Source organism: Lytechinus pictus, chromosome 8, assembly GCF_037042905.1.
Source record: "Lytechinus pictus isolate F3 Inbred chromosome 8, Lp3.0, whole genome shotgun sequence".
NCBI classification, from domain to species: domain Eukaryota; kingdom Metazoa; phylum Echinodermata; class Echinoidea; order Temnopleuroida; family Toxopneustidae; genus Lytechinus; species Lytechinus pictus.
In genome coordinates this window covers 21,887,101-21,914,853 of record NC_087252.1, presented here as the reverse complement: position 1 = coordinate 21,914,853, position 27,753 = coordinate 21,887,101, and the positions used below count along the sequence as shown (strand labels likewise).

Sequence of the window (27,753 nt, the reverse complement as noted above, 5' to 3'; positions counted from 1 at the left end):
CAAGGACCCCCCAGTGCCCCCCAGGAAAAAAATCCTAGCTACGCCACTGCTACTACGCCCCTGTTATTCTCTACTTACTGAACCAACACACCGATTATGCCACGTTATTACTACACTAAGTTATCTACACAGTGGCGTAACAGGCGGGGGCAGGCTGCCCCCCTGGCGGATTTCACCGGGATAATACAAAAACGGGGAAAAGAAAGAAAGAAAAAAAGGAAGAAAAGGGAAAAGGGGGGAAATAATAAAAAAACATAAAGAGGGAAAACGGAAGGAAAGCGGGAAAAGGAAGTAAAGAAGAACATGTAAGAAAGCACCATTCCGAAATACTACTGTATTAGTAAAAAAAGGAAATAAAATAATAGTAAACAAAAGCGGGAAATGAAGGTAAAATGGAATGAGCAAAAAGCTCAATTGGAAAACGAAGAAAAGGGACTTCTAAAAAAAAAAGAGAAGCTAAAACACGAACGCGCTGCCGAGGATTGGAAATAAAGAACGGGAAGAAAGATGGATGGCATGAATGTATATGAAGTATATTACAAGCTTGCTAAGTTTTATACAATAACGGGTGCAATCAAGACAAAATGGTTAGCCAAGGGTTAGACATATCCATCCTTTTGTAGCTGCCCCAGACCCTATTCAGTAGGGGCTCTTCATCTGTTAATATTAAAGGGCTCTATGAAGTCAATTTACGTCAATTATTGAAGCACTGGCGTACAGGGGGGGGGGGGAGCATGCATGGTTCCACAGCCATTGGGTGCAAAAAAACATGGAGACAACGAAATCACATGAATGGAAAACAATGAAATATGTTTGATTGAATATAATGAAAAATCTATCTCGTGATTCATGTAATTATAATTTCATTTCAAACAGCCAAATTCCTTTTTCGCTCGCTAGCGACTTAAACAAATTATCCCGCATTTGCTGTGTTGTGCCCCTCAAAATATTTGGTTTATTACGCAACTGCGTTGAATTAATGTCTTGTGTAAAAACTGAACCCGTAATTTGATTAAAAATAGCAGCCATCTGTAAGGTTTAAAATGGTTTTAGAATCAAGGGTTTCCGGGGTCTCTGCCCCCGGACCCCACCCGAATAGCAGTGGCATAGAGATGGAAAAGTTTGTGCTATGGCCCCCAATAGTTCTACATCCAAGAACAAAAAGGAAAAGGAGGACAGAAAAGCAAAGGGAAAGTGTAAGATATTGTGTTATTTTCTGAATATCATGTCAAAATCTTTCTCAAAGTTAGATTCTCATGAAAAGGTGATTTTTTCGCCCGCTTCGCTCGCTCAGGACTTATATAAAGTAACTTTTTGCCACACGTGCCATACAGTGCCCCTCTTTTTTTTTTACTCACTCTTATGCCACTGCTGCATGGAGCTTTGCTCTAATGCTCGCGAACAATAAACAAAATCAAATTCACAGTGGCGTACATAAATACAGAAAAGGAAAGAGAGAAAAGTAAGACATCATATCATTTTCTGAATATTATGTAAAAATATATCCCAAATTTGATTTTTAAAATAAAAATATCGAGATTTTTGCTCGCTCGCTTCGCTCGCAGCTTCATATATATATATATATATATATATATATACATCATATCTTCCCCCTAAACATGCCACTGCATGTTCACGACCGGGATTTTTTTTGCTCTTGCTCCCCCCCCCCCTTGCAACCGACCCCTGTTATGCCCCTGACCAATTGAAATCATTGTTCTATAAGTTATACAGGTAATTGTTCATTTTCTATGACATGATTTGAACGCATAAATCAATTCAAACTCAGGGTCTTCGTTTTTAATTGAGACACTCTAATCGTGGGCTAATAATATTACTTTTTAACAAATCTATGCCTCGACGAAATCAAGATGAAGATCAATCAATTTTAAACGGAAATACTAAGTCGTTCTGAAAACATCAATAGTAAAAGTTTACCTCTTTCCCCTCAATCTTTAAAGGACGCACCACTATTGAAAGATTAGAAGTCTTAGAGATCTTTTATTGAATGTAAAAGAGATGATTCAGAATTAAGACTTATTCAGTTGGGTGATATTGATTATATTCTTTACGATTTGAAGTTTGTTTTCTTTGGTACCACGGAAAATATCAAGAGACTATTCTCAACCTTCATGTATGATACACTTAATAGCATACTTGAAGATTAGTGTTGCCAATCTAAAATGAGGTTGTCCTCGTTTTTTACCAAACGAAATAATTTCCTTATAAATCATTAAAAATCGATCTCTTTTTCAAAAAGTAGAAACCAACGGTCAACGAAATACTTTATTTCTTTTTATTTCCCCTATTCATGGGGAAATCGATTTTTCGCTTGGCAAAAGAACACGCTACGGGGACGGTAACACAAAGATTTGTGATCAATTTCAAATAGCAAAAAAACGATGTTCATAGCTTGATAATCATCATAGTGTGTATGTTGATCATTATGCTATTTCGACCGTTTTCTCGTTTCGGCGTTGTAAATTTTTCTTTAATTTATTGTAAATATTTGTGTAAACGGTGCCCGAAACAAATTTTATTGAATTTGTCAAGATTCTTTTTCGGTTCTAAAATTGCATTTAATGATTGCTGTCATCCCCCATCTCTCTCTCTCTCGCCCTCTCTTCCTCTCATTCTCCTCCCCCACTCTTTTTTTTTCTATCTCTTCAAAATTTGCAAATGTGGGTTCATCTCTCTTTGTCATCTAATCGATAGATTTAGTTTTACTAAATGTTCAATAAGTGCTTTAAATTAAATTAATTTTTTAATCATGACGGTACTAAATGCACTTAGTTGAAATTTAATGCAAAACCTTTATAAGTTGAGAAAAAAATAATATTGCGTGTCACGCGAATGGGGCGTATAATAGGCGTGACTGCAAATATACATATATTTAGTGATGGGTTAAATAGAGTTGTTCAGCAATTGGGAAATTAGATCAGACCAACTTGGCCAAAGACCCTGAGAGTATCTTTCAATCCTCTTCAGAAGAGAGATTCTTTAAACCAGGAAGTGTACTTGTCCGATCACAGAGCCAATAATCGACCATGTACGCTGAAGGCAATACAACTGAATTACTTCAAGAACATACAGAAATAGCAGGTACAGAACTTACAGAAGTAGGTACAGAGCCTGATAGAAATCGATGGATCCCGTTGTTACTCCTGGTTTTCGTGATCATTATGATTGCGATCAATGGTATCTGCCTGGCCGCCTTTGCCGTCGAGAAACAGCTGCGTGGCTACAACAACTACTTCATCATAAACCTTACGATTTCGGACTTTATCTTCGGGATTTTTCTCGTCATTACATGCTTACACATGTACCTTGGGCGTCTTCCCTTTCCCTTTCCGGTTAGGTGCAAGGTGTTCTACGGTGTAAGCAACAGCATCCAATTCGTATCTAACCTGATCATCGTCACCATCTGCGTTGACAGACACCGGGCAACCTATAATCCCATCGGACATTTCACAAGACGAAGAAAGCGAACGGCGCTCTACACCAACATCTGCGTGTGGATCGTTTCTTTTGTTTTCTGGTTTTCATACTCGACGGTTCCTGACTATATTCTGCAGTTTCGGCTTAGTTCAGAGTGTCTTCACTGGTATTCTGTGTTCCCAATCGCCCAATTGTCGGCCGTACTGATCCGCTTCATCATCCCTTTCACCATAACGTTGATTCTCTACATACGGATCTTCAAAAAGATTCGAGGGATCGCCGGTGGAAGGCACATCGACAAGGAGTTTACCGAAGATACCACAGTGTCAGATCATAGCCTACCGGAAGGTGATGTCAAGGAAAATAAACAGCGCCCCCAAGTAAAGACCATATCTGTAAGTAGCACACTTCTTTCTTTTCTGTTCCGTTTTATAGGTGTAGTCACGAGAGAACGCTTTCAATAACATAGAAGATGTATTGTCAAATGCCATTCCTGACAATGAGCAACCAAGAAATATTTTTCGAAAAGTGGTGAATCAAAACAATAGTTTTGCCCTGGACTCTGGACAAATGACATATTTGCAATTTCCTGTCACTTAGACGAACATCTGTTGCGGTTCACCAAATGTCTTCAAAGGCCTCGCAGCTATTCATTGTCATTCGACGGACATTTTCAATAAATTTATTGTGTTCTAATAAAATTCATTCTGCGTGGAGGTGAGAAAAATCGCATCTGTTACGTTAACCAACATCAAAGTTGTCTATAAAAAGATGAATTGTCTTGTTAGTTAAAAATCAGTTCCAATACAGTCATATTATATCCTTTTATGGATACGGATACATTATATAAAAATTGGGATAACATGAGTAATAATAAAATATAGGATTTGTATAGCGCACGTATCCACCTAGCTAGGTGCTCAAGGCGCTCCTATATTACCCCGGCTAAGCTAGTCTACCGATTCTGGTGCGCACAGCTTTTTGAAGAATTACTTCCTGCCGGTACCCATTTACCTCACCTGGGTCGAGTGCAGCACACTATGGATAAATTTCTTGCTGAAAGAAAACACACCATGGCTAGGATTTGAACCCACGGCCCTCTGTTTGAAAGGCGAGAGTCAGAACCACTAGACCAAGACGCGCCCATATAATTATTTTTACAAATACTATTTTTTATCATTTTATAAAATGAGTAACGATAATGAAGAAAACTACGGAAGAGGCCATGTCTGCAAAGTTTGGGGGAGTAGATAATTGCCACTTTAATAGACTTATGAGTGATTGGTCCACAAGTCACCATGATTAAAGTTAAGACAAAGTGGTTTATAGTGCTCTCACCAATTATGCGAAAAAAAGACATCACGATAACTCACTTTGATTTCTCAAGACAATGCCATCGGCGATAATAGCTAACACATTCTCATATCTTAGAATTGTTTAATTCTCTGTTGCGATTCATCTGGACGTATGCCCGGACTGTAGTAGGTGTCACACTTGTTGATTTCTTTCTTCATTCAAAGATATATTTTCTTGGTTTTTTTATCGTTTAATTTATTGAGTACTTGACTGAATATTTTCTTGAGTTGCTTCATGAATTTTATTCACTTACAGCTGCCTTTTTGTTCCTTTGTCGGTTCGTTTTCTCTAGGGAGTTCAGAAAGCCGCAAATCGTGAGTCGGCCTCAGAGGTTCGAAGCGCCACCAAGACCCTACTCTTCATCGTCATGGCCTTCTTCATCACGTGGTTCCCAATGTCTCTTATGTCGATTGTCATCGCTATCGATCCAACGCTCGGCTATCCGCGGATACCCCTCTGGGCTTATTGGATACCTATTTGGATCGTTTACGTGAACGGTCTACTCAATCCAATCTGTTACGTCATCTCCCAACCGCTCTTTAGGAAAACCGTATTTGGTTTGCTCTGCCGCCCTATCCGGTATTGTCGTTGCTAGGATAATTACCCCCACCCGCTTTACCACGATATAGACTCAGAAATACGATTTATTACAAAACGTAGTTTCAAAATCTAGTGTAGAATCTTTTGGACTTCTTATTAGACACACATTCTGTTAAGATAAAAGATGAATATGAACACGAAATCATAGTTTCACATCGTGTTCTATGGTGAATTAATGCCCAGACACTTTTGGTTTGTTGTACGATGTTCACACACACACACACACATTTCTGGTAATCATTCAGGTATATGTTTGGTATTTTAAAAAGAATTTGATTTATGGGGTAACATAAACCATAGATTAATATCCTTGTGCTCACTCTCACAGGCGCACAATGGCCCGTTTTCTGAAGGCAATCTTAACTTGTTGAACATGTCAAAATTATCTTTACATTGCATGTTTTTTACGTTTACAGCGGTCTTTTGTCTTTCCTTTATTCGCCATCCCCAGAAAGTTATAAATGGTTTTAATGTCAAATGTACTTATGGAATGAACCTGTAATGTTAGAGATTGGTGTCACAATTGGCTATCCATAGTTAAACCACAAAATTAGACCAGAGTTCTAAAGTAAACACGAGATCAGAATATGTGTACTAGTCTTTTTATCACTCCCTCACATGCATATAACAGCGTTTCTTTCTTTATGTTATCATCACTATCGTCATCATTGTCGTCATCATCATCATCATTACCATTATCATTAAAACACATCACCATCCTCGTGAAATATATATGGTCTATTTTGCACGAAATTCATTCTCCAGCGTGGTCAAAGACAAAGGGTATTTGAGAGAGAGAAAACATTGGGGTGCAATATCATTCAAATTCATAATGCAAGTATGTCATAACCTCTTTCTGTTTCCAGGGTAAGTTGTTACGAAAGCATAGTTGCGTTCTTACATGGCAAAAATGATTTTAGTTACCCAACACCTGATGTCATTGCCATACTTTGCCTTGCTTTGCTAAAAATAAATTATTCTTAGACAGTTAGATAGAGATACATGTACTTGCCTTTTCTCTTTTTGCATTCTCCTAGGGAAATAAAAACATCTTTAATGCGTGAATAAAGGCACTTTCTCGCGTAGGCCACCGTCTTTGTAAGAACAGTTGAAAATAAACACTATTATACCTAATACATGTAGAAACAAAATATCTTTTTGTCAGAAGCGATGAATGAATTAATCAGGGACACGTCGATATCGCTGCTGTATAGATACGGGGGCATTGGGGCGCTGGCCCCCAAAGTTTTACGAACAAGAAAAGAAAAGATAAAATTCCGTATTTTATTTTTCGAAATAGACATGTAATGGAATACTCCGAAAATTCACTTTGCCCAATATTGATCGTCGGCCCGGCAACCGCTGTGTAGAGCCAGATCGACGAGGGTAGCAGCAACTCCCATCTTTTGGTCTGACGCGGCCGGGAAGGGGAATGAAATGGTGACGTGTGATAATATTTCAACGTTATTAATACCATGTCAACATTTATCAAAATTAAGAATTCTATTTTAAAAAGGCAAATATTTTCACTTTCTCTCTTTATTTGTTCCTGATCCTTTAGAAACCTTTCCTCAGACATACGCCATGCTGCGGTCCTAGTATTTGGCTCACTATGCCTCTGTTCACTGCACTGTATCTTCTTCTGTTCTCAATGTTCTTATGATTTATGAACTATTGATTTATCCCATGTGGTATCCTTTAAGATATCTATAGGCCTATATTATCGTGTCCTCAATACACGCATGCCTGTACAGTGTACCTTTATTAACCAACAGATCGATATAGTTACACAACCACTTATCTCCTACCGTGTTATACATAACGCTTCTACGCAGGCCTGTACAGTGTACCTTTATTAACCAAAAGATCGATATAGTTACACAACCACTTATCTCCTACCGTGTTATACATAACGCTTCTACTCAATATCTTACAATGAAATAGTACCTTTCGTCACTGAATCTTTTTATTCTAACTATCTATTGAAAAAGTGATATCCATATCAAAAGATACCGCCTTGAATGATATTGCTTTCAAGGGAAACTGCCTCGTATATAAGTCAAAGCATTTTAGTATCGAAGTACTACCTTGAGTGACGGTCAGCAAGAGCATGTAGCCATATTTGTATTGGGTTTGATAAGAATCTAACAGTAGTAAGTTATCCTTCATGCAACGATTATAGTGCCACTAGTAAAATTCAAAAATTTAGAAACATAATTTCCAGCTCCGTAGTGAGAGTCATGTACGCGGACGGGAATACGACCGAAGTTTTTCAGGAGCAACAAGAAACAGTAGCGACGGAAACGGATGATGAGAGACGAGGTCTCCACGCCCTACTCCTACCGCTGCTCCTAGTGGCCCTTATCATCACGACCAATGGTCTCAGCCTGGCAGCATTTGCCGTCGAAAAACGACTCCGTGGCTACAACAACTACTTCATCATAAACCTTGCGATCTCGGACTTTCTCTTTGGGTTTGTCATCATCGTGACATCCTTGCACACCTATTTTAGACGATTCCCATTCCCGGGTAACAACTCGTGCCGGATCTTCTACGGTGTCTTCAGCAGCGTCCAGTTTGTATCAAATCTGATCATCATCACTATCTGCATTGATAGACACCGAGCAACCTACGATCCCATCGGGCATTTCACCACCAGGAGCAAGCGAAAGGCGATCTACGCAAATATTTCCGTTTGGGCTGCATCGATCCTATTCTGGTTCGGTTTTTCGACGATTCCCGACTTCGTCATGGACTTCAACAACACTTCCGGCTGCATCGTTTGGCATTTCGTGAACCCGATCGGCCAGATAGTACCAGTATTCATCCGGTTCATCATCCCTTTCACAATCATGCTGATAATCTATGTGCGGATCTTCGTGAAGATCCAAAAGATAGCCGGTAGAAAACACATCGGCGAAGAATTTAATAGGGACACTTCATGGTCGCGGCAGAGCAAATCGGACGGTGGTGACGACGCTGGTGATTCCAAAGAAGGCCCCATTACTACCATAGAATCTGTGAGTATTCATTAATTCCACATCAAAGCCCGTAGCCGGGGGTTGTTCCGGGGGTTCGAGCGAGTCCCTTACTTGAAAAATTTCAAAAACAAGAAAAATATGGGGAGGAAAAGGGGAAGGAAGTGAAAGGGGTCGAATCCCCTACTTGAGAACCGTATGTGTCTACGGGTCAGCATAATCATTCATAATTCCGTTCTTTCGTATTCGTAAGGGAGTGTACAGCCCTGTGTTTGGATACGGTACGTCAGAAGACAATGCAATTCCAAGAGCGTAGTCATCCCTGCATAGGCAAAAATCAATCGCATTCCATCTCCATGCTTTTCATGCCACCATATAAAAATTGGCTCCATAAAAAGGAAGAACAAGTCGACTTGATAAACAAGGCACAAACTTCGATCGAGGGTTTTCAATGTCTTGAAAGCAACCCCGGTATATGGTACACTCCTTTACTCGTTCATGTACTCAAAGTTGCAATTCCAAAAACAAAAGATTGGCTTCTTGGGATAAAAATGACAGTGATCTTAATCATGTTAACACAGAACCAGGGATGTAGTCAAGGCCGGTACTTCCGTGTCACGAGGCGGCTGGAGAAAGCCTTCTCCCATACGCTCGTGGCCGAGGCTAAGGACGGCAAAATTTGGCCTTGAGGCCGCCCTAAAGTACATCCCTGCAAAGGTCTTTCCATAGTTAAGCAATGAATTGAATACACAGAGCATTGCGTAGCCATAATTAGTCATAAAAGTTAATTCATGTAGAGGTATGGCGTCTCAGTGGATAAGTCTCATGAATTTGAACTACAAGGTCTGAGGTTCGAATCCCCATACCCGTCCTTTGGCAAGGCATTTATCTACATTTGTCACTCTCCACCCAGGTGAAGTAAACGGGTAGGCCTTCATGGTAGGAAGGAATTCCTTGAATGCTCGAACGTCCGATCAGGGTAGCCGTGCAAAATCCGGGGTAAATAGTATGCAGCGCTTTGAAACATTGGTATTAAGCGCTATACAAATGTTACATATCATTACTATTGTTATTATCACACTCTTTATCCTGGTGATGCACAGAATCAGTTATTACATACACGTATAAACCAATGTTGTAACGTCCCGCATGTAAGCTGACACCATACAATCTCCACGCGGTATGTTTATATGAAATTCATGACTTTTATTTTTATCTATGAATATTTTCCCCACTAGGGTGGTCAGAAAGCAGTCAAGCGTGAATCAGCATCCGAGGTTCGCAGCGCCACAAAGACACTCCTCTTCATCGTCATCGCTTTCTTTATTACCTGGTTTCCAGTTTCTGTCATCTCCTTTATCTACTCAATTGAACCGACATTCATCTATCCGCGGCTTCCTGACTGGGCGCATTTGGTACCCGGTTGGCTGGTCTACGTGAATAGCTTACTTAATCCGCTTTGCTACGTTGTCTCGCAGCCGCTGTTTCGGAAAACCGTATTCGGTTTGATCCGCCACCCTATCCGGTACTGCAGAGGCAAATAGTCCTCTGTTTCATTTAATTATGGCGGGTTTGGAATCGTTGCATTTGTAATTTGAAGTCTGATTATCAATTGACTGAATCTTACGATTCTCAGTGTCCTATAGCTCCTGAGAACGACCGGTAAGGTTCTAAACGGTAATAGCAAATTGGATTTAAAAATACACTTATATCTAATTAACTCTCCTGTTTGGGAAATCTTTTTTAAAGTTCTATAACTCTAGATATTGAAGTTCTTATTGTGAATAATTTATTGCTCAATAAAAATTAAACCATTATACATCATATCATGTTGTTGATTTTAGAGGAAAGTAAAAATGAACTTCGTATTGATTGTATCGGCATTAGTATGTCACAAACACAAAGTGAGGTAAGTAGCACACTTAAGTGAGGTACCTATTTATATGGGTATATCTGTAATGTAGTGATTTCTTTCATTACTCCCATTGAGTTACAGCTACGAAATCAACTATAAAAGGATTTGTTCATTATATATATATGCTATACTTGTGAAAATTGCCTGCTGGTTTGTCGGGTATGAAATTATATAGACAACGGTATACACTGTTAAAAAAACCTTATTTTACAGGGAAAAAAGAAGATTTTGCAGAAAGCAATAACAGAATCATTCTATAAATTCATAAAACAGGAATTTTTCTGCAATTTAACAGAACAGGTCTGTTTAAAAAGGGGAAAAGGGTGTTTTATTTAAGGAAATTTGTAAGATTCCATACACCAAATACCAATTTCCTGTAAGATTACGCAATCTGGTAAGATTACAGGTGTTTTCGATACTCTGCTGTAGAAACTTCGTTTATTTTAAGGATAAATTATCTAACAGTGTAGATTGAAAATGGTAATGGTTATTAACCCCCCCCCCCCCCCACATTGCATGTTTGGAAGATGATTTTATATGTTGAGATCCATCTTTATTTTACATTTTTTTATTAATATTTTAGTTCAAAGTGTATTAATTCAAATACTCTTTTTTGTTATATATTTCGGGCTCACATGATAAATGTATCTTGTGCAATGACAAGACAATGCTTGGATAATGCATACACGTATATTGTATAGACAGTATAGTATATTTAGATTTTATGTTACATCTATGTTATAAAGTCATGAAGAACAAACTCCGTATCATTATCAAGACCACATCACTCCCGCATAATTTGACATAATGAACGAACTTCACTCTATATTAAAAATAGTAATCAAAATACTCTCAGTATGATATATTATTTGTTTAATTGATCATCTTGTTCTTATCTTTTTTACACTTTATCATCAAATCCCCCGTCAATCCTTTTCTTCTCCTTGTCGATCCTTTCCTAAAAAAATTCTTTCTTTTCTTCATTGGACCTCCTTTTGACTTCGACATCTGTATTCGTAGATAAAAGAAGATATTGGTTGTGACGGTATTTGTGCTGATTTCTAGACGACGGCGATGATGATACAGATTATGAACATTGTTGTTGATGTCGTTGTCAGTGCTTGGTGTGGAAGCCGTTGCTGATGATGCTGATAGTGATGATGACCCTGATGACGAAAATGTTGGTGGTAATGGTGATAGTAATGGTGATGGTATTGGTGATGGTAGTGATGATGATAAGGATGATGATGGTGATGAGGATGATGAGGATGCTGATAGTGATGATGATGATGATAATATAGGTGGTAATGGTGACGGTAATAATGATGGTAATGGTGATAGCAGTGATGATAAGGAGGATGATGGTGATGAATATGATTGATTATTGTTGACGATGATGATGATAATGTTGGTGGTGATGGTGATAATGATGGAAATTCACCGGGATAATACAAAAACGGGGAAAAGAAAGAAAGAAAAAAGGGAAGAAAAGGGAAAAGGGGGAAATAATAGAAAAAAACATAAAGAGGGAAAACGGAAGGAAAGCGGGAAAAGGAAGTAAAGAAGGACATGTAAGAAAGCACCATTCCGAAATACTAATACTATATTAATAAGAAAGGGAAATAAAATAATAGTAAACAAAAGCGGGAAGGTAAAAATGCAATGAGCCAAAAGCTCAATTGGAAGATGAAGAAAAGGGACTTCGAAAAAAAAGGGAAGCTAAAACACGAACGCGCTGCCGAGGATTGGAAATGAAGAGTGGCAAGAAAGATGGATGGCATGATTGTATATGAAGTATATTACAAGCTCGCTAAATTTTACACAATAAGGGGTGCAATTAAGACAAAATGGTTAGCCAAGGATTAGACATATCCATCATACGGTAGCTGCCCCAGACCCAATTCAGTAGGGGCTCTTCATCTGTTACAATTAAAGGGCTCTATAACGGACCCCTGTATGCACCTTTCCTGTTTCATGTACTTCAATTATTGAAGTACAGGGGGAGGGGGGTGCAGGCGTGGTTCCACAGCCACGGGGAAACAAAAGAACATAAAGGAGGCAAAGAAATTCTATTTCAATTTATTTCATTCATAAAAACACATAAATATACATAGTAATAAACAAAATATCAATATAAGAATGTGGAGACAGCTTAGAAGAACCAAGTCTTATACAGTGCTGCCACCAAAATCGAATGAATGGGAAACAATGAAATATGTTATTTAATTGAATATAATGAAAAATCTATCACGTAATTAGAATTTCATTCCAAAAGGCAAAATCAATTTTTAGCTCGGTGGCGAATTTTACTAATTTTCCCGCATTTGCTGTGTTGTGCCCCTCAAAATATTTTGTTTATTACGCAACTGCGTTGAATTAATGCCTTGTCTAAAAACTAAACCCGCAATTTGATTAAAAATAGTGGCCATCTGTAAGGTTTAAAATGGCTTTAGAATCAAGGGTTTCCGGGGGCTCTACCCCCGGACCCCACCCGAATAGCAGTGGCATAGAGATGGAAAGGTTTGTGGTATGGCACAAAAGTTCTACATCCAAGAACAAAAGAGAAAAATGAGGAAAGAAAAGCATAGGAAAAGTGAAATATATATTGTGTTATTTTCTGAATATCATGCCAAAATCTTTCTCAAAGTTAGATTCTCATGAAAAGGTGATTTTTTTTCGCCCACTTCGCTCGCTCGGGACTTATATTAGGCATGTTTTTGCCACATGTGCCTTAATGTGCCCCTCCTTTTTTACTCACTTATGCTACTGCCACATGGAGCTTTGCTGGTATGCTCGAGAACAATGAAAAAAAATCATGTTCACAGTGGCGTTAAGAAAAACAGAAAAGGAAAGAGAGAAGCGTGAAATACAATATAATTTTCTGAATATTATGTAAAAATCTATCCCAAAATTTGATCTTTAAAATAACAATATCCAAATTTTTGCTCGCTCGCAAATATATATATATATATATAATCGCTAGAGGGTATTCATTTGTCTCGCAATCTACTATGGTCAACAAGGAAATTCGTGATCACTCTCGCAAAAAGTGTTCACTAGCTTTCTAGGAAATTCGTGATCACTCTCGCAAAAAGTGCTTACTAGCTTACAAGTTCACGAGCTTTCAAGTGCCGCTGCAACTCTTTATCAAGTGACGAAAATAATGTTGTTGTTGTTGTTATTTTGAAAAGGCAAACTAGTCAGTTTTGACTATCGTTGCCTTGTAAAATTGCTTTCCTTTTTTCCCCAAAAAACGTAGTCTATTTATACCAGTCCCCAGGACCGTACGCACAAACGCGGGAACAATAGGAGGGCACTGATCCGTTGTGTGATTGGTCGGGCGTTTCACCAATCAGCGCGTCGGTGTACGGTGCGGCCGGTGATCCGTATATAAGCCTGAGGTATATGCAAATACGCCGTGAGTCGGCAATATGCAAATAAGACAAAATTGGCGGGCTCGCTATTATCCCGTGGGTGGGGGTTGACTAGCTGAGCGGTCCCTCGATCGGGGCCGGGAACGATCGGGTCGGCGTGCACTGCCAGGTAAGGGGGTATTGTGCTGTCGAATGGTTCGCATCCAGAAATCGGGGATGTCGATCCCGCTGTCTCTGTTGAAGTTGTTAGGACAAAGACGTATACTAATAGCCTCCTTAATCCTGCGTGTATACCAATGTCTCTCTTTGGCAACGCAATGTACACCCTCCAAATCTGGGTGGTGTTGCTTATCCCAAGCATGTTCTGCCACCGCGGATGTGTCGGTTCGCTGTAACCGAACATCGCGCTTGTGTTCAGAAATGCGTTCAACTATCGGTCGGGCTGTTTCACCGATGTAAGACCCGTCACATCCCTGGCAAGGAATGTTGTATACTACGCCATCACGTCTCTGATCAGGGATGGGGTCTTTGGGGTGTACAAGCTGTTTGTGTAGGGTGGTGTCCGAGCGGAAAATCGTTCGGATACCGTGACCTTCTAATCGGCGTTTGAGTTGTGGTGAAAGACCATTTATGAATGGCAAGACTGTGCATGTCTTGAAAACCTTCTGATCCCTTGGCGGATGTTTCTTCTTGAAAGTGTTCTCGATAAAACGGCGTGGGTAGCCGTTACTGTATAATGCGCCACGTATGTGTGCTCTTTCTTTCGGGAGTTCAGGTGGGTGAGTTATAATACGTGCTGCTCTGTCGAACAGGCATTTGACAAGACCCTTCTTGACCGATTTGTCGTGGTGGGAATCATATGGTATGTATTGGTCTGTATGAGTGGGCTTGCGGTAGACAGAGGTGGAGAGTTTCCCGCCCTCGTGTCTTTGGACTAGCGTGTCAAGGAATGCTAATTTCCCTCCTTGCTCAGTCTCCAGATTGAACTGGATGGACGGTTGCTGGCTATTCATGCATGCGAGTAGGCTGTCTGTTTCGGAACTATTTACAATTATGAAAGTGTCATCGACATATCTCTTCCACACCCGAGGGCGGCATGTGGAAGGACACTTGGGCAAGGCGTTCTGTTCAAAACCTTCCATATATAGGTTAGCCACAACCGCTGAGACTGGGCTGATTGGTGAAACGCCCGACCAGTCACACAATGGATCAGCGCCCACCTATTGTTCCCGCGTTCGTGCGTACGGTCCTGGGGACTGGTATAAATAGACTACGTTTAATATCAGATAATTTTCGTCACTTGATAAAGAGTTGCAGCGGCACTCGAAAGCTCGTGAACTTGTAAGCTAGTGAACACTTTTTGCGAGAGTGATCACGAATTTCCTTGTTGACCATAGTAGATTGCTAGACAAATGAATACCCTCTAGCGATTATTTCAGTCCGCAAGAATGAACCTATTTAGTATATATATATATATATATATATATATATATTGTCACGAAATAGGTTTTATTTCGTGTTAGAAAATTATCTTTGGTTGATTTATAATGTTTTTTTCGTAGCTGGTGATATTACATGCATGTTTCTACACTAATAATGACGTAGATAAGAACATGAAAGTTATGCATGTTTTGAACCGTTTTTGTGGAATAACAATTTCCTGGAGATGTTTAACTGATTATTGTGGTTATCACTAGCTTGATCTAAATAAATGCTTTAATTTGATATGTCATTCATGCATATCCGGTTTTGGAGAGCAAAGTTATAGCTGTTCTAAGATTGTAACAGAGGTTAACTATAACAGATATTGTATAATTAATCCCGGTAATTAATGCATAAGTACAGTAAGTTGGTGTACTCGTGAGGCTTTGCCGATAATCTGTTGAAATACGGCGCCCACGGGGTGCATTGCACGTAAAGTATGCAGATTGATTTGGATTCGCTAACCAATAAATAAAGTTGGTGGATGCGATCGAAATGATTTATATGATCGTTCGCATGTCTTTCCACGGGGAAACCTAGGATGGATTTGTAGTCCTAGGCGACGACTGTGGTTAGATTTCCTTGTGTGTTGGGTCTTTTGCACGCCAGCAAGAGACTATACCAGGGCTTGCTCTTTTGGTAGTCTGGTTGGTCTGGAGGCGGACGGTTCGGAGCCTGGAGCAGACGGCTGGTGGTCCGGAGCAGACGGGTTGGTCTGAAGCGGATGGTTGCTGGTCTGAAGCAGACGGTCGGAGGTCCGGAGCAGACAACGGTGAAAACTACAAGTAGAGCAGAGCCAATGGGTATGGTCGTGAGAGCCTGACTGCAGAAGGACCCATACATATGGTCGAAGAACCAGACGTAGTTTCCGGTACTGAACAGATGTCACTGGTTGCAATACGAAATCAGACGTGGTCGTGGTACTGAACAGACGTGGTTGCAGTGCTGAACAGACGGTGTTGCAGTACGGTATCAGACGTGGTTGCGGTACTGAACAGACGTGGTTGCAGTACGGAATCAGACGTGCATGGTTGCTGTACTGAACAGACCTGGTTGCAGTACGGAATCAGACGTGGTTGCAGTACGGAAGCTGACGTGGTCGCTGTACTGAACAGACGTATTAACTGGTCGTAAGCAGACGACGGAGGAAATTACCAAAGTCCATGGGTATGGTCGTGGGAGCTTGACTACGGAGAAACCCATACCTATGGTCGAGATAGCTTAATTACAGGAATCAGATACATATGGTCGTGAGAGCTTAATTACACAAGCTAGATGCATATGGTCGGGTGAGCTGTTGGAGCTGACAACAAAGTGTGTAGCCGTCTGGAGGTTGCCTGGTGGTGGTACTGACAGGATCGAGGCGTGTGCAAGTGTCAACTGCGGCAGTATATCTCTGCCAAACGGATCCGCGACTAAAGTTTGGAAATCGACGTGGCAAAAAAGTCACCCGCCGGCGGCAGGCATCCTGACAAGAGCGAGCTGCCGGCGGACCGACCACCCACGCCCGCCGAGCGAATCCGTCACAATATATTATATATATAATTATGTGTGTGTGTGTGTGCATTTATATATAGTGCCATATCTTCCCCCTCAACTTTTTTGCCTCATTACGCCACTGCCTGTTCATGGCCGGGATTTTTTTTGCTCTTGCCCCCCCCCCCCCCCTCCTGTTACACCCCTGACCAATTTAAATCATTGTTCTATAATAAGTTATAAAGGTAATTATTCATTTTTTATGACATGATTTGAAAGCATAAATCAGTTCAAATTCAAGGTATTTGTTTTTAATTGAGAAACTCTGATCACGTGCTAATAATATTACTTTTTAACAAATATATGCCTCAACGAAATCAAGATGAAGATCAATCAATTCTAAACGAAAATACTAAGTCGTTCTGAAAACATCAATAGTAACACTTTTCCTCTTTTCCCTCAATCTTCAAAAGGCAACACCACTACTTTAAGATCAGAAAGTTTAGAGATCTTTTATTAACTGTAAAAGAGATGATTCAGAACTAGAACATATTCAGTTGGGTGATATTGATTATATTCTTTACAATTTAAAGTTTGTATTCTTAGTTACCACAGGAAATATCAAGAGAATATTCTCAACCTTAATGTATGATACACTGAGCATACTTGAATATTAGTGTTGCCAATCTAAAATGAGGTTGTCCTAGTTTTTTAGTGAGCGAAATAATGTCCTAATACAACATTAAAAATCAATCTCTTTTCCAAAAGTAGAAACTAACGGTCTACGAAATGCCTTGTTTCTTATCATTTTTCTTATCCACGGAGAGATCGATTTTTCGCTTGGCCAAAGAACACGCTATGGTGACGGTAACGCAAAGATTTGTGATCAATTTCAAATAACAAAAACGTTCAAAAAAAAAATGTTCATAGCTTGATAATCATCATGGTGCGTATGTTGATCATTATACTATTGCGACCGTGTTCTCGTTTCGGCGTTGTATTATTATTACTTTTTTTCAATTGATTGTAAATATTTGTGTAAACGGTGCCGGAAACAAATTTTATTTAATACAACGCTCAATTGTCAAGATCTTTATCGGTTCTAAAATTACATTAATTCATTGCTTTCATCCCCATCTCTATCTCTTTATCTCTCGCTCTCTCTTCCTCTCATCCTCCTCCCCCACTCTTTCTTTTTCTATCTGTTCAAGATTTGCCAGTGTGGGTTCCTCTCTCTTTGTCATCAAATCGATAGGTTAAGTTTTACTAAATTTTCAATAAGAGCTTTAAATTAAATGAATTTTTGAATTATGACGATACTAAATGCACTTAGTTGAAATTTAATGTAAAACCTTTATCAGTTGAGAAGAAATAATGTTGCCTATCACAAGAACGGTGCGTGTAATTGGCGTGACTGCAAATATGTGTTAAATAGAGTTGTGCAGCAATTGGGAAATTAGATCAGACCAAAGTGGCCAAAGACCTACAAGGGTATCTTACAAACGTCTCTAGAAGATATTTTTTAAACCAGGAAGCGTACTTGTCAGATCACAGAGTCATAATCGACCATGGACGCTGAAGGCAATACAACTGAGTTACTTCAAGAACAAACAGAAATAGCAGGTACAGAACTTACAGAAGTAGGTACAGAACCTGATGGAAATCGGGGAATTGCGTTGTTACTCCTGTTTTTCGTGTTCATTATGATTGCGATCAATGGTATCAGCCTGGCCGCCTTTGCCGTCGAGAAACGGCTGCGTGGCTACAACAACTACTTCATCATAAACCTCACTCTCTCGGACTTTATCTTCGGGTTTTTTCTCGTCATTACATGCTTACACATGTACCTTGGGCGTCTGCCCTTTCCATTCCCGGTTAGGTGCAATGTGTTCTACGGTGTCAGCAACAGCATCCAGTTCGTATCTAACCTGATCATCGTCACCATCTGCGTTGACAGACACCGGGCAATCTACGATCCCATCGGACATTTCACAAGACGAAGAAAGCGAACGGCGCTTTACACCAACATCTGCATATGGATAGTTTCTCTTGTTTTCTGGTTCTCATTCTCGACAGTTCCTGACTATTTCCTGCAGTTTCGGCTTGGTTCAGAGTGTCTTCACTGGTATTCTGTGTTCCCAATCGCCCATTTCTCGACCGTGCTGATCCGCTTCATCATCCCTTTCACCATAACGTTGATTCTCTACGTACGGATCTTCATAAAGATTCGAGGGATCGCCGGTGGAAAGCACATCGACCAGGAGTTTACCGAAGACACCACAGTGTCAGATCAAGGCCTAGCGGAAGATGATGTCAATGAAAATAAACAGCGCCCTCAAGTAAAGACAATATATGTAAGTAGCACACCCCTCTCTTCTCTGTTCCGTTAGGTGTAGTCACGAGGGAACGCTTTCAATAACATAGAAGATGTATTGTCAAATGCCATTCATAATAATGAGCAACCAAGAAATATTTGTCAAAAATCGGTGAATCAAAACGGCAGTTTCGTCCTTGACTCTGGATAAACGACATATTTTCAATTTTCCGTCAGCTCCGAAACTGAGGACGAACTGCTGTTCCCGTTCACCAATTGTCGGCAAAGACCTCGCAGCTATTCATTGACATTCGACGGACATTTTCAATACATTTAATGTGTTTCTAGAATTCGTTCTGCCTGGCGGTGAGAAAAATCGCAACTATTGCGTTAACCAAAACCAAAGTTGCCTGTAAAGAGTTGAATTGTCGTTAGTTAAAAATCAGTTCCAATACATTCACATTATGTACTTTGATGGATACGGACATTTTATACAAAAATGGGATAAAATTAGTGACGATAATGAAGAAAACTACGCAAAAAGCCATGTCTGCATAGAGGGAGTAGATGAATGCCACTATCATAAAGTTATGAGCGATTGCCCCACAAGTCACCATGATTAAATATTAAATGGTTTATTGTGCTCTTACCAACAGTGCCAAGAAAAATACCACAATAATTCTCCTCGATGTCTCAAGACAATTCGATCGGGGATAATGGATAGCACTTTCTCATATCTTATAATTGTTTAGTTGTCATATTCTTGTTGAAATTTATCTGGACGTCTGCTCGGACTATGGTAGGTGTCGCAAATGTTGATTTCTTTCTTTATTCAAATAATTATATATTATATATTTACTTGGGTTTTCATCGTTTAATTTATTGAGAACTTGACTGAATATTTTGTTAAGGTGCTTCATTAATTTTATTCACTTACAACTGCCTTTTTTCTAGGGAGTTCAGAAAGCTGCAAATCGTGAGTCGGCCTCAGAGGTTCGAAGCGCCACCAAGACTCTACTCTTCATAGTCATGGCTTTCTTTATCACGTGGTTCCCAATGTCTCTTTTGTCGATTGTCTACACAATCGACCCAACTTTCGCCTATCGGAGGCTACGCGTCTGGTCTTATAGTTCTATTTGGTTCGTTTACGTCAACGGTCTACTCAATCCGATTTGTTATGTCATCTCCCAACCGCTCTTTAGGAAAACCGTAGTTGGTTTGCTCTGCCACCCTATCCGGTCTTGTCGTTGCTAGGATAAGATACAGAAACACGGTTTACTACCATATGTAGTTCGAACATTTATTGCAGAACTTATTTGACTGTTACATGTAGTTCGACACATACTTTGTTAAGATAGAAGATAAAAAATCAGCACGCAATCACAATTTGTCATCGAGCTCTGTGGCGAATTAATGCCATGATATCTTGGTTTGTTAAACGATGTTCGGACACAAAGTTTTCTGGTAAAAACTCAGATATATTTTTGGTGACTTAAATCGGTGTTATGTGGTGACCTGAAGCAGTGACCATTACCCTTGCCTCCACTCGCACAGGCACACATTAGTCCATTTTCTGAAGGCGAGCTTATTTTGTGGAGCATGTCAAAATTTTGGTTACACTTCGTAATTCCGAAGATTCGTAATTCCGAAGGTTCTTTATTCCGAAGGTTCGTAATTCCGAAACACGTAAATTGCCTATACCTCGATGTTCGTTAATCCGAAAACGTTAAAGGGTTCGTTAATCCGAACATTTGTGGCGTTATTCCGAAGATTCGTTATTCCGAAGGTTCGATAATCCGAAAACGAAATAAGGTTCGATGTTCCGAAGGTTCGTTAATCCGAAAATAAAATAAGGTTCGTTTTCCGAAGGTTCGTTAGTCCGAAAACGAAATAAGGTTAGTTAGTCATTTAGTTTTCGGACTAACGAACCTTCGGAATTACGAACCTCATTTCTTTTTCGGATTAACGAACCTTCGGAATAACAAACCTCATTTCGTTTTCGGACTAACGAACCTTCGGAATTACGAACCTTCGGAATACGAACCTTCGGAATAACGAACCTTCGGAATACCCGAACCTTCGGAATAACGAAGCTTCGGAATTACGAATGTATGCGAAAATTACGTTCACATCGCATGTTTCTTATGTTTACAGCGGGTTTTTTTGTCATTCCTTTATTCGCCATTCCCATAGAGTTATAAATGATTTGAATGTCAAATGTACTAATGGAATGAACCTGTAATGCAAGAGATTGGTGTCACAATTGGCTATCCATAGTTAAACCACACAATTAGGCCAGAGTTATAAAGCGAACACGAGTTCAGAATAGGGTTCCTATAGTCTTTTTCTCACTCTCTCACACGCATATTACAATGTTTATTTCTTTATTTTATCATCACTATCGTCACCATCAACATCATTATCATTTCCTTCAGCATCAGCGTCATCATCATCATCATCAACATTATCATAATCACCATCATTATCATCATTGTTATTTTCATCATCATCAGCAGCCGTATCATCATCATCATCACCATCATCATTGTCATCATCTAGTGCTGTTAATAAATGAGTAGATGGAAATATGGTTGAAGATATTCATTTTATAGCAAATTAATTTAATACATATTTCTCTCAAATTGGTTAGCTGGAAATATTATGCCTGTAGAAAATTCGTTTAAGGACTTTTTGGATAAACAAAGTTCAATCTTTCTTATTCATTCATTTATTGATTCCACTTTTAGAACAAATAACATAATATACATAACAAATGTATTCGTAAACATAGTGTATCAAAGATCAAATTAAATATCTAACATAAGTATTTAAACATAAGGTACCTCAATAGACAAGAATTACTTCAGATTGTATTCAATTTGAAGGCAGAAAAGACTCCTGGTTTTGATGGCATTACAAAAAGAGTTGTGAAAACATATTATACATTCTCTTGCTGATCCTCTGCTTCATATATTAAATCTATCATTGCAGCTTGGCCAGGTCCCAAGGAAGATGCAAATAGCTTAAGTTATACCCATTTTCAAAAAGGGAGATATATTAATTACTAGTAATTACCGCCCAATATCTTTGTTAACTTCGTTCTAAAAAAATCTTGGAAGGATAATTTATAAAAGGACAGTTGCTTTCCTTAAGAAATATAGTATTATTATGTGATAATCAATTCGGTTTTAGAGTAAAACATAATGCAACTCATGCTATATTAACCGTATTAATAAATAAAATATCTACTTCTTTTGACAATTCTGATCGATCATACCGTATGGTTTTTCCTCGACTTAGATCATGAAATACTATTATGCAAGCTATCAAATTACGGTATCAGAGGGACAGCTTTACAATGGTTTAGGAGTTACCTTACTGAGATAATTCAGTTTGTTATCGTAAATGAATCAGAATCTCCAACAAGGCCAGTTCTCTGTGGAATTCCACAAGGTATTATTCTTGGCCCTTTGCTATTTGTACTTTATGTTAATGATATGAAAGATTCATCTCTCATTTATTCTCTTTGTTGATGATTTCAAGATTTTTTACACACACCATGACCCCATTCACTTTTGAGCACTATGAATGCACAATAAAAAAGTAACAAACTGAATTAAAGCCAACAAATTGTCTTTGAATCTGCAAAAGAAAGCGAATTGTATGTTTTTTTTTTATCATTCATTGAAACATCTGCCGCATCAAATTCTTTTAGACAATACTGAAGTCAAAGAAATGCAAGCAATAAAATGTTTAGGTCTTACTATTGATAACAAACTTACGTGGAATGCTCATATCAACAATATTTGCAAAATTGTGACAAGAAATATTGGAGTCATCAATAAGCTTAAAAACTTTCTTCCAGCACAGGCACTATCCATGTTGTATTGTGCAATAATGCTACCATATCTTAATTATAGAATTCTGGCAAGGGGAAATGCCTCTCAAACGAAACTCAAGAAAGTCTTCAACTTCAGAAAAGAGTACTGATAAATATTTCATTTAGAGCTCATACGGATGAATGGTTTCGTCAGAAACGTGTTATTAAAGTCAGTGACCTGTACCGCTTACAAATATTCCAATTCATGTACCAGTCGGTCGATGTTGAAGAGTTTCCCATCTGCTCTGGTACGGATATACATGTAGATGCCTTCTGTGCATCCGCCAAATGCATACTGAGGAAGCATGAAGAAGAAGATCCCAATGAGTGTCAGGGCCAGGCGCAGCATAATTGCTTCACGCCACTGCTCACAGGAATTGAGGGAAGCTACCAGATGTTCCAGCATTGTAGCAAACTGTGCTCATGTAATGATGTGACCATGGATCAGTCTTGGGGAGCCTATCTTCTACAGGAGGCTAAAAAGTACGCTCGTGCTGACCAAGTCAAAGGCTTTTGTCAGGACGAAAAGTCCAATGATTATTATAAAGGAAGGTAATAAGTTAACCAATTTTCTGAAAAAAATACGGATAAATCACTTTTTAATAAAAAATAATACTTTTAAGTCCTTTCAATAGAAAAATATGGCTGGACAAAAAAAAAATTATGAGAACTCCCGAAATGGGTCATAGCCCAAACCTTGAATGGTTTCATTCTAAGGTGAGCGCTTAATGCCGAAATATATCAACCATCTGACCATCTGAGACCTGACTTGACCACTAAAAATGGAGAAATTAAAAGAAATGAATAATTTTTACTGAAATACCCTTCCATGAGCTCCTACACATAATAGTAACCCTTTTTAGGACAACGTGTACTTTTTGGGGAGAGTATCTTCAAGGTTCAAAGTTCAATAGTCTCGGGAAGTAGTTTTTTCAATATGGCGTTTAGCGGCCATCTTTTTTTTATCTGAATTATCCTATATTGCAAAATTATTACCAGAAATGGAATCAACATATCAAATAACTCACGAAAAGAGGTATTATTCATGATTCTTGGACAAAGGGTTCAAAAGTTATTTTTTTCAAAATGGCGTCATCTGGCGGCCATCTTGGATTTGACCTGAAGATGACATTGTATTGCAAAATAGATAGCGGAAAGAGATTCTACACACCCCAAAACCCCTAAACAGAGGTATTACTCGTCATTCTGGGGCAAGGAGATCAAAAGTCAATTTTTCAAGATGGCATCTGGCGGCCATCTTGGATTTGACCTAAAGATGACCTTATATTGCAAAAAATATAAAATAAATCGATTCTACATCCCCCTAAACCTCTAAAAAGAGTCTTTACTCATCATTTGGGGTCAAGGGGTTCAAAAGTTAAGTCTTTAAGGTGGCATCTGGCGGCCATTTTGGATTTATGCAAATTAGCAAAATTGCCCAAACGGCAACTTTGGGCAACCAAGCTGAATTTGGTCTAGGACCCCATAGGAACACGTTTGAAGAAAAAATCTTCATCGGAAAGAACATTTCTAGGTTGGTGTATTGAACCTATGGGACTGTCAAATCGACTATTCTTTGAACAGAGTAATAAAAGAGGCATCCAATCTGCACCGATTTAAATTACTCATCAAAAGATTTCTTCTGAACTCTTACTAATTCAATCAAATATTTTGTTAACTTTATACTTATCCACGGTAGTGCTGATTATTTTGAAGTCAACATTTCATTTTGTATATAGTGTATATACATTCGTGTTTCAGTGTTTATGTCTATATAAATTTACAGAATTTTGCAGATTATTTTACTCTACTTATATCATATTACCCTTGTATAACATTTTGATAGGGGGTCTACATCTTACAAGCTTTGCTTTCCAGTAGGCCCTTTCACTTTTTTTTTCATTTCATTGGTACGTTTCAAGTTTCAACCCTACATAATGTTATGCAGATGATGCATCTTATTCTTTTCATTGTAGAAATGATTTATTATGAAATGTACTTTTGAGGATTTGTGGAATATGAACATATCAATAAATAAAATGAATAAATAGTATACAAATGAAGCATGCACAGGAGTTCATTAGGCGTTCTATCCTCACGCGAGTTGAAGCTCTGATTCAGCACAAAGGAATTCTCTCCCCTGACGAAATATTATATTACCCCAAATCTGGTAACGTTATGTTTCATTAAATGCCCACCTCTTTGAGAATGTTCAATTAAGGTAGGAACAATGTTTAATATTTTATTATTTTGTTTATGCATATTTAATGTTTTAATTCCAACTAAATTCTTTGTCTACGATTCCAAACACATTTCACGCTTTTCCAAACGCATAGAGACCCTTAAGTTTTATGCGTCTATTGTGTACCACCATCATTACTATCGTCCGGTTTGCAATCTTCCCTTTCTGTTTAAGATCCGTGAGAATGTTGTGTTCACTAGATTGCACGAATATTTGTTAGAAAACAATTGACTTGACCCTTTTCAGTCGGCTTATCGACCTCATCATAGTGTTGAGATTCTACTCATAAACGTTTCTAGTTTTATATTGCAGAAAATGAACTCTGGATCTGATACAGCAATGGTCCTATTAGATCTGTCTTCGGCCTTCGATACAGTAGATCACAAGATACTTGTAAATACTCTTGCAAGCTTAGGTATCCAGGACCAGGATCTTAAATGGTTTAGATCTTACCTATCATATCATTCACAGTCTGTCGTTCTTGACGGTCTCACACCCTCCTCACGGTCATTAGGTTGTGGAGTACCGCAGGGCTCTGTAGGCGGGCCGACCTTATTTTCAATTTACCTACGCGGTCTTCGCCATATTTTTCAAAATCACCCTATTCATTACCATATTTATGCCGATGATTTACAGGTTTTTGTCTGTTTTTCCACCGGACCAAATTTAAGCTTCCCAAGCTTTGCGCATTTTGGAAAATTGCATTTTGCTTTTGACACCTGGATGAAATAAAATTCACTGCAACTGAATCACAGTAAATGTGAGTTCATGCTTTTTGGCTCCAAATCTCAATTAAGTAAACTTAACACAGACTCCATTTTCATTGTCGGTAATCATGTTCCTCTCTCTGATTCATGCAGCAATGTTGGTGTCATTCTCGATTCCCAAATGACAATGTCAAATCAAGACAAAGGTATTTGTAAATATGTCCGCTGTCAATTGCGTAACATTGGTTTCGTTCGAAGATATTTAACTCGTCCTGCAACAGAGAAACTTGTGCACTCACTCATCTCCTCACGTCTTGATTTTGGTAATAGTCTTTTCTTTAATATACCTAACTCTGTAATTACCCGACTACAAAAACTTTAGAATTCAACAACTCGCATCGTTTCTCTGTCAAATAAACACGATCACATCACTCTTGTTCTTAAATACCTCCATTGGTTACCTATAAAGGATCGCATAGTTTTCAAAATTCTTCTTTTGGTTTATCATATCATCAATGGATCCGCATCCGATTACAACATGTCTCTTATACACCACTATCAACCTGCACGCACACTGCGATCATCCAAATCTACTCTCTTACATATTCCACTATTTAAAAAAATCCTGGGGCGATCGAGCCCTTGCTCATCCCGGACCAGCCCTTTGGAATTCATTACCACAGGAGCTGAAGAACTCAAACTCTGCAACGTCATTTAAGGGCAATCTAAAATTGCATTTATTCGACAGCATGTACCAGGTTTGAAGACAGACATTTTTCTCATTTGTAATTTACCCTTAATTGTACGTCTCTTAGTTCTCTTTCCTTTTATATTTTGCTCTCTTCTAAGCGCCTTGAGCATTTAATCAAAGTCGAAAGGACGCTATATACATCATATGTATTTACTAGTATGCATAGTTATGCTTAACCAAAGCCCTTTGCTGAAAACCTTGCAATTATGTGAAACCTTATGCCTACATAAAACATACTGCTTCAGTATACCTAAGGTATAAACAAACATCATGCGTAAACAAAAACCTAATGCTAAAAACATTATGCTTCAAAACCTTATGCTAAAAATCATATGATAAAAAAACTTTATACGTTGACGAAAGCCCTTGGCTTAAAAACCATATACATGACCAAAGCCTTATGCTAAACAAACTTATACTTGACCAAAATCCTATGCTCATAAACCTTATCATTGACCTTATCATTGTCGAAAAACTTATACTTGACCATGAGCTTACGCTCAAAAATCTTAAATTTAACAAAAACTTTTGGCTAAAAATCTTATGCTTAAAACTTTATACCTAACAAAAACCTTATGCTGAATACCTTATGCTTAAATACCTTATACTTAACAAAAACTTATGCTTAGAAACCTTATACTTACCAAAACCCTTACGCTGAAAACTTATGCTTTAAAACCTTATGCTAAACCCTTATGCTAAAAAACCTTATACTTACCAAAAACTTATGCTAAACCCTTATGCTTAAAAACCTTATACTAAACTGAAACCTTATGCTTAAAAACCTTACAACTAACCGAAACCTTATGCTTAAAACATTATGCTTGACCAAAACATAAATGCTTGACCAAACCTTATGCTTAAAAGCCTTATGCTTTTCAAACCTTATGCTTGTCCAAAACTTTATGTTAAAAAACCTTATGCTTGACCAGCATCTTATGCCTAAAATCCTTGTACTTAACCATTAAACCTTATGCTTACGATTCTTATGCTTAACCACAACATTACGCTTTAAACCTTATATTCAACCAAAACCTTATGCTTAGAAACCTTATACTCAATCAAAACCTTATGTTTAAAAACCCTATAACTAACCCGAGCCTCATGTTTAAAACCTTATGCTTGTTGCCCTTAAAAGAACCATATTGCCCTCGTCTAAAGACTCGGGCCAATATGATTCTGTTGCAGGCGACATATTTGATGTTCCCTCAAGGCCAGTCAATATTATGTAAATATGTTT

The 27,753-nt window shown here is 38.6% G+C and overlaps 2 protein-coding genes across 2 annotated transcripts; both read left to right on the top strand.

Moving 5' to 3' along the window:
• Window positions 1-3,047: 3,047 nt before the first annotated feature.
• Window positions 3,048-5,389, top strand: LOC129266717 (5-hydroxytryptamine receptor 2A-like). Its single transcript, XM_054904533.2, has 2 exons — window positions 3,048-3,833; window positions 5,087-5,389. The coding sequence occupies exons 1-2, from the start codon at window positions 3,048-3,050 to the stop codon at window positions 5,387-5,389; spliced, it is 1,089 nt and encodes a 362-aa protein (XP_054760508.2).
• Window positions 5,390-7,248: 1,859 nt separating this feature from the next.
• LOC129267019 (trace amine-associated receptor 4-like) lies at window positions 7,249-11,130 on the top strand. The gene is made up of 2 exons (XM_054904771.2): window positions 7,249-8,414; window positions 9,611-11,130. Exons 1-2 carry the CDS (start codon window positions 7,635-7,637, stop codon window positions 9,914-9,916), a joined length of 1,086 nt encoding a protein of 361 aa, XP_054760746.2. The 5' UTR covers window positions 7,249-7,634; the 3' UTR covers window positions 9,917-11,130.
• The last annotated feature ends 16,623 nt before the right edge of the window (window positions 11,131-27,753 follow it).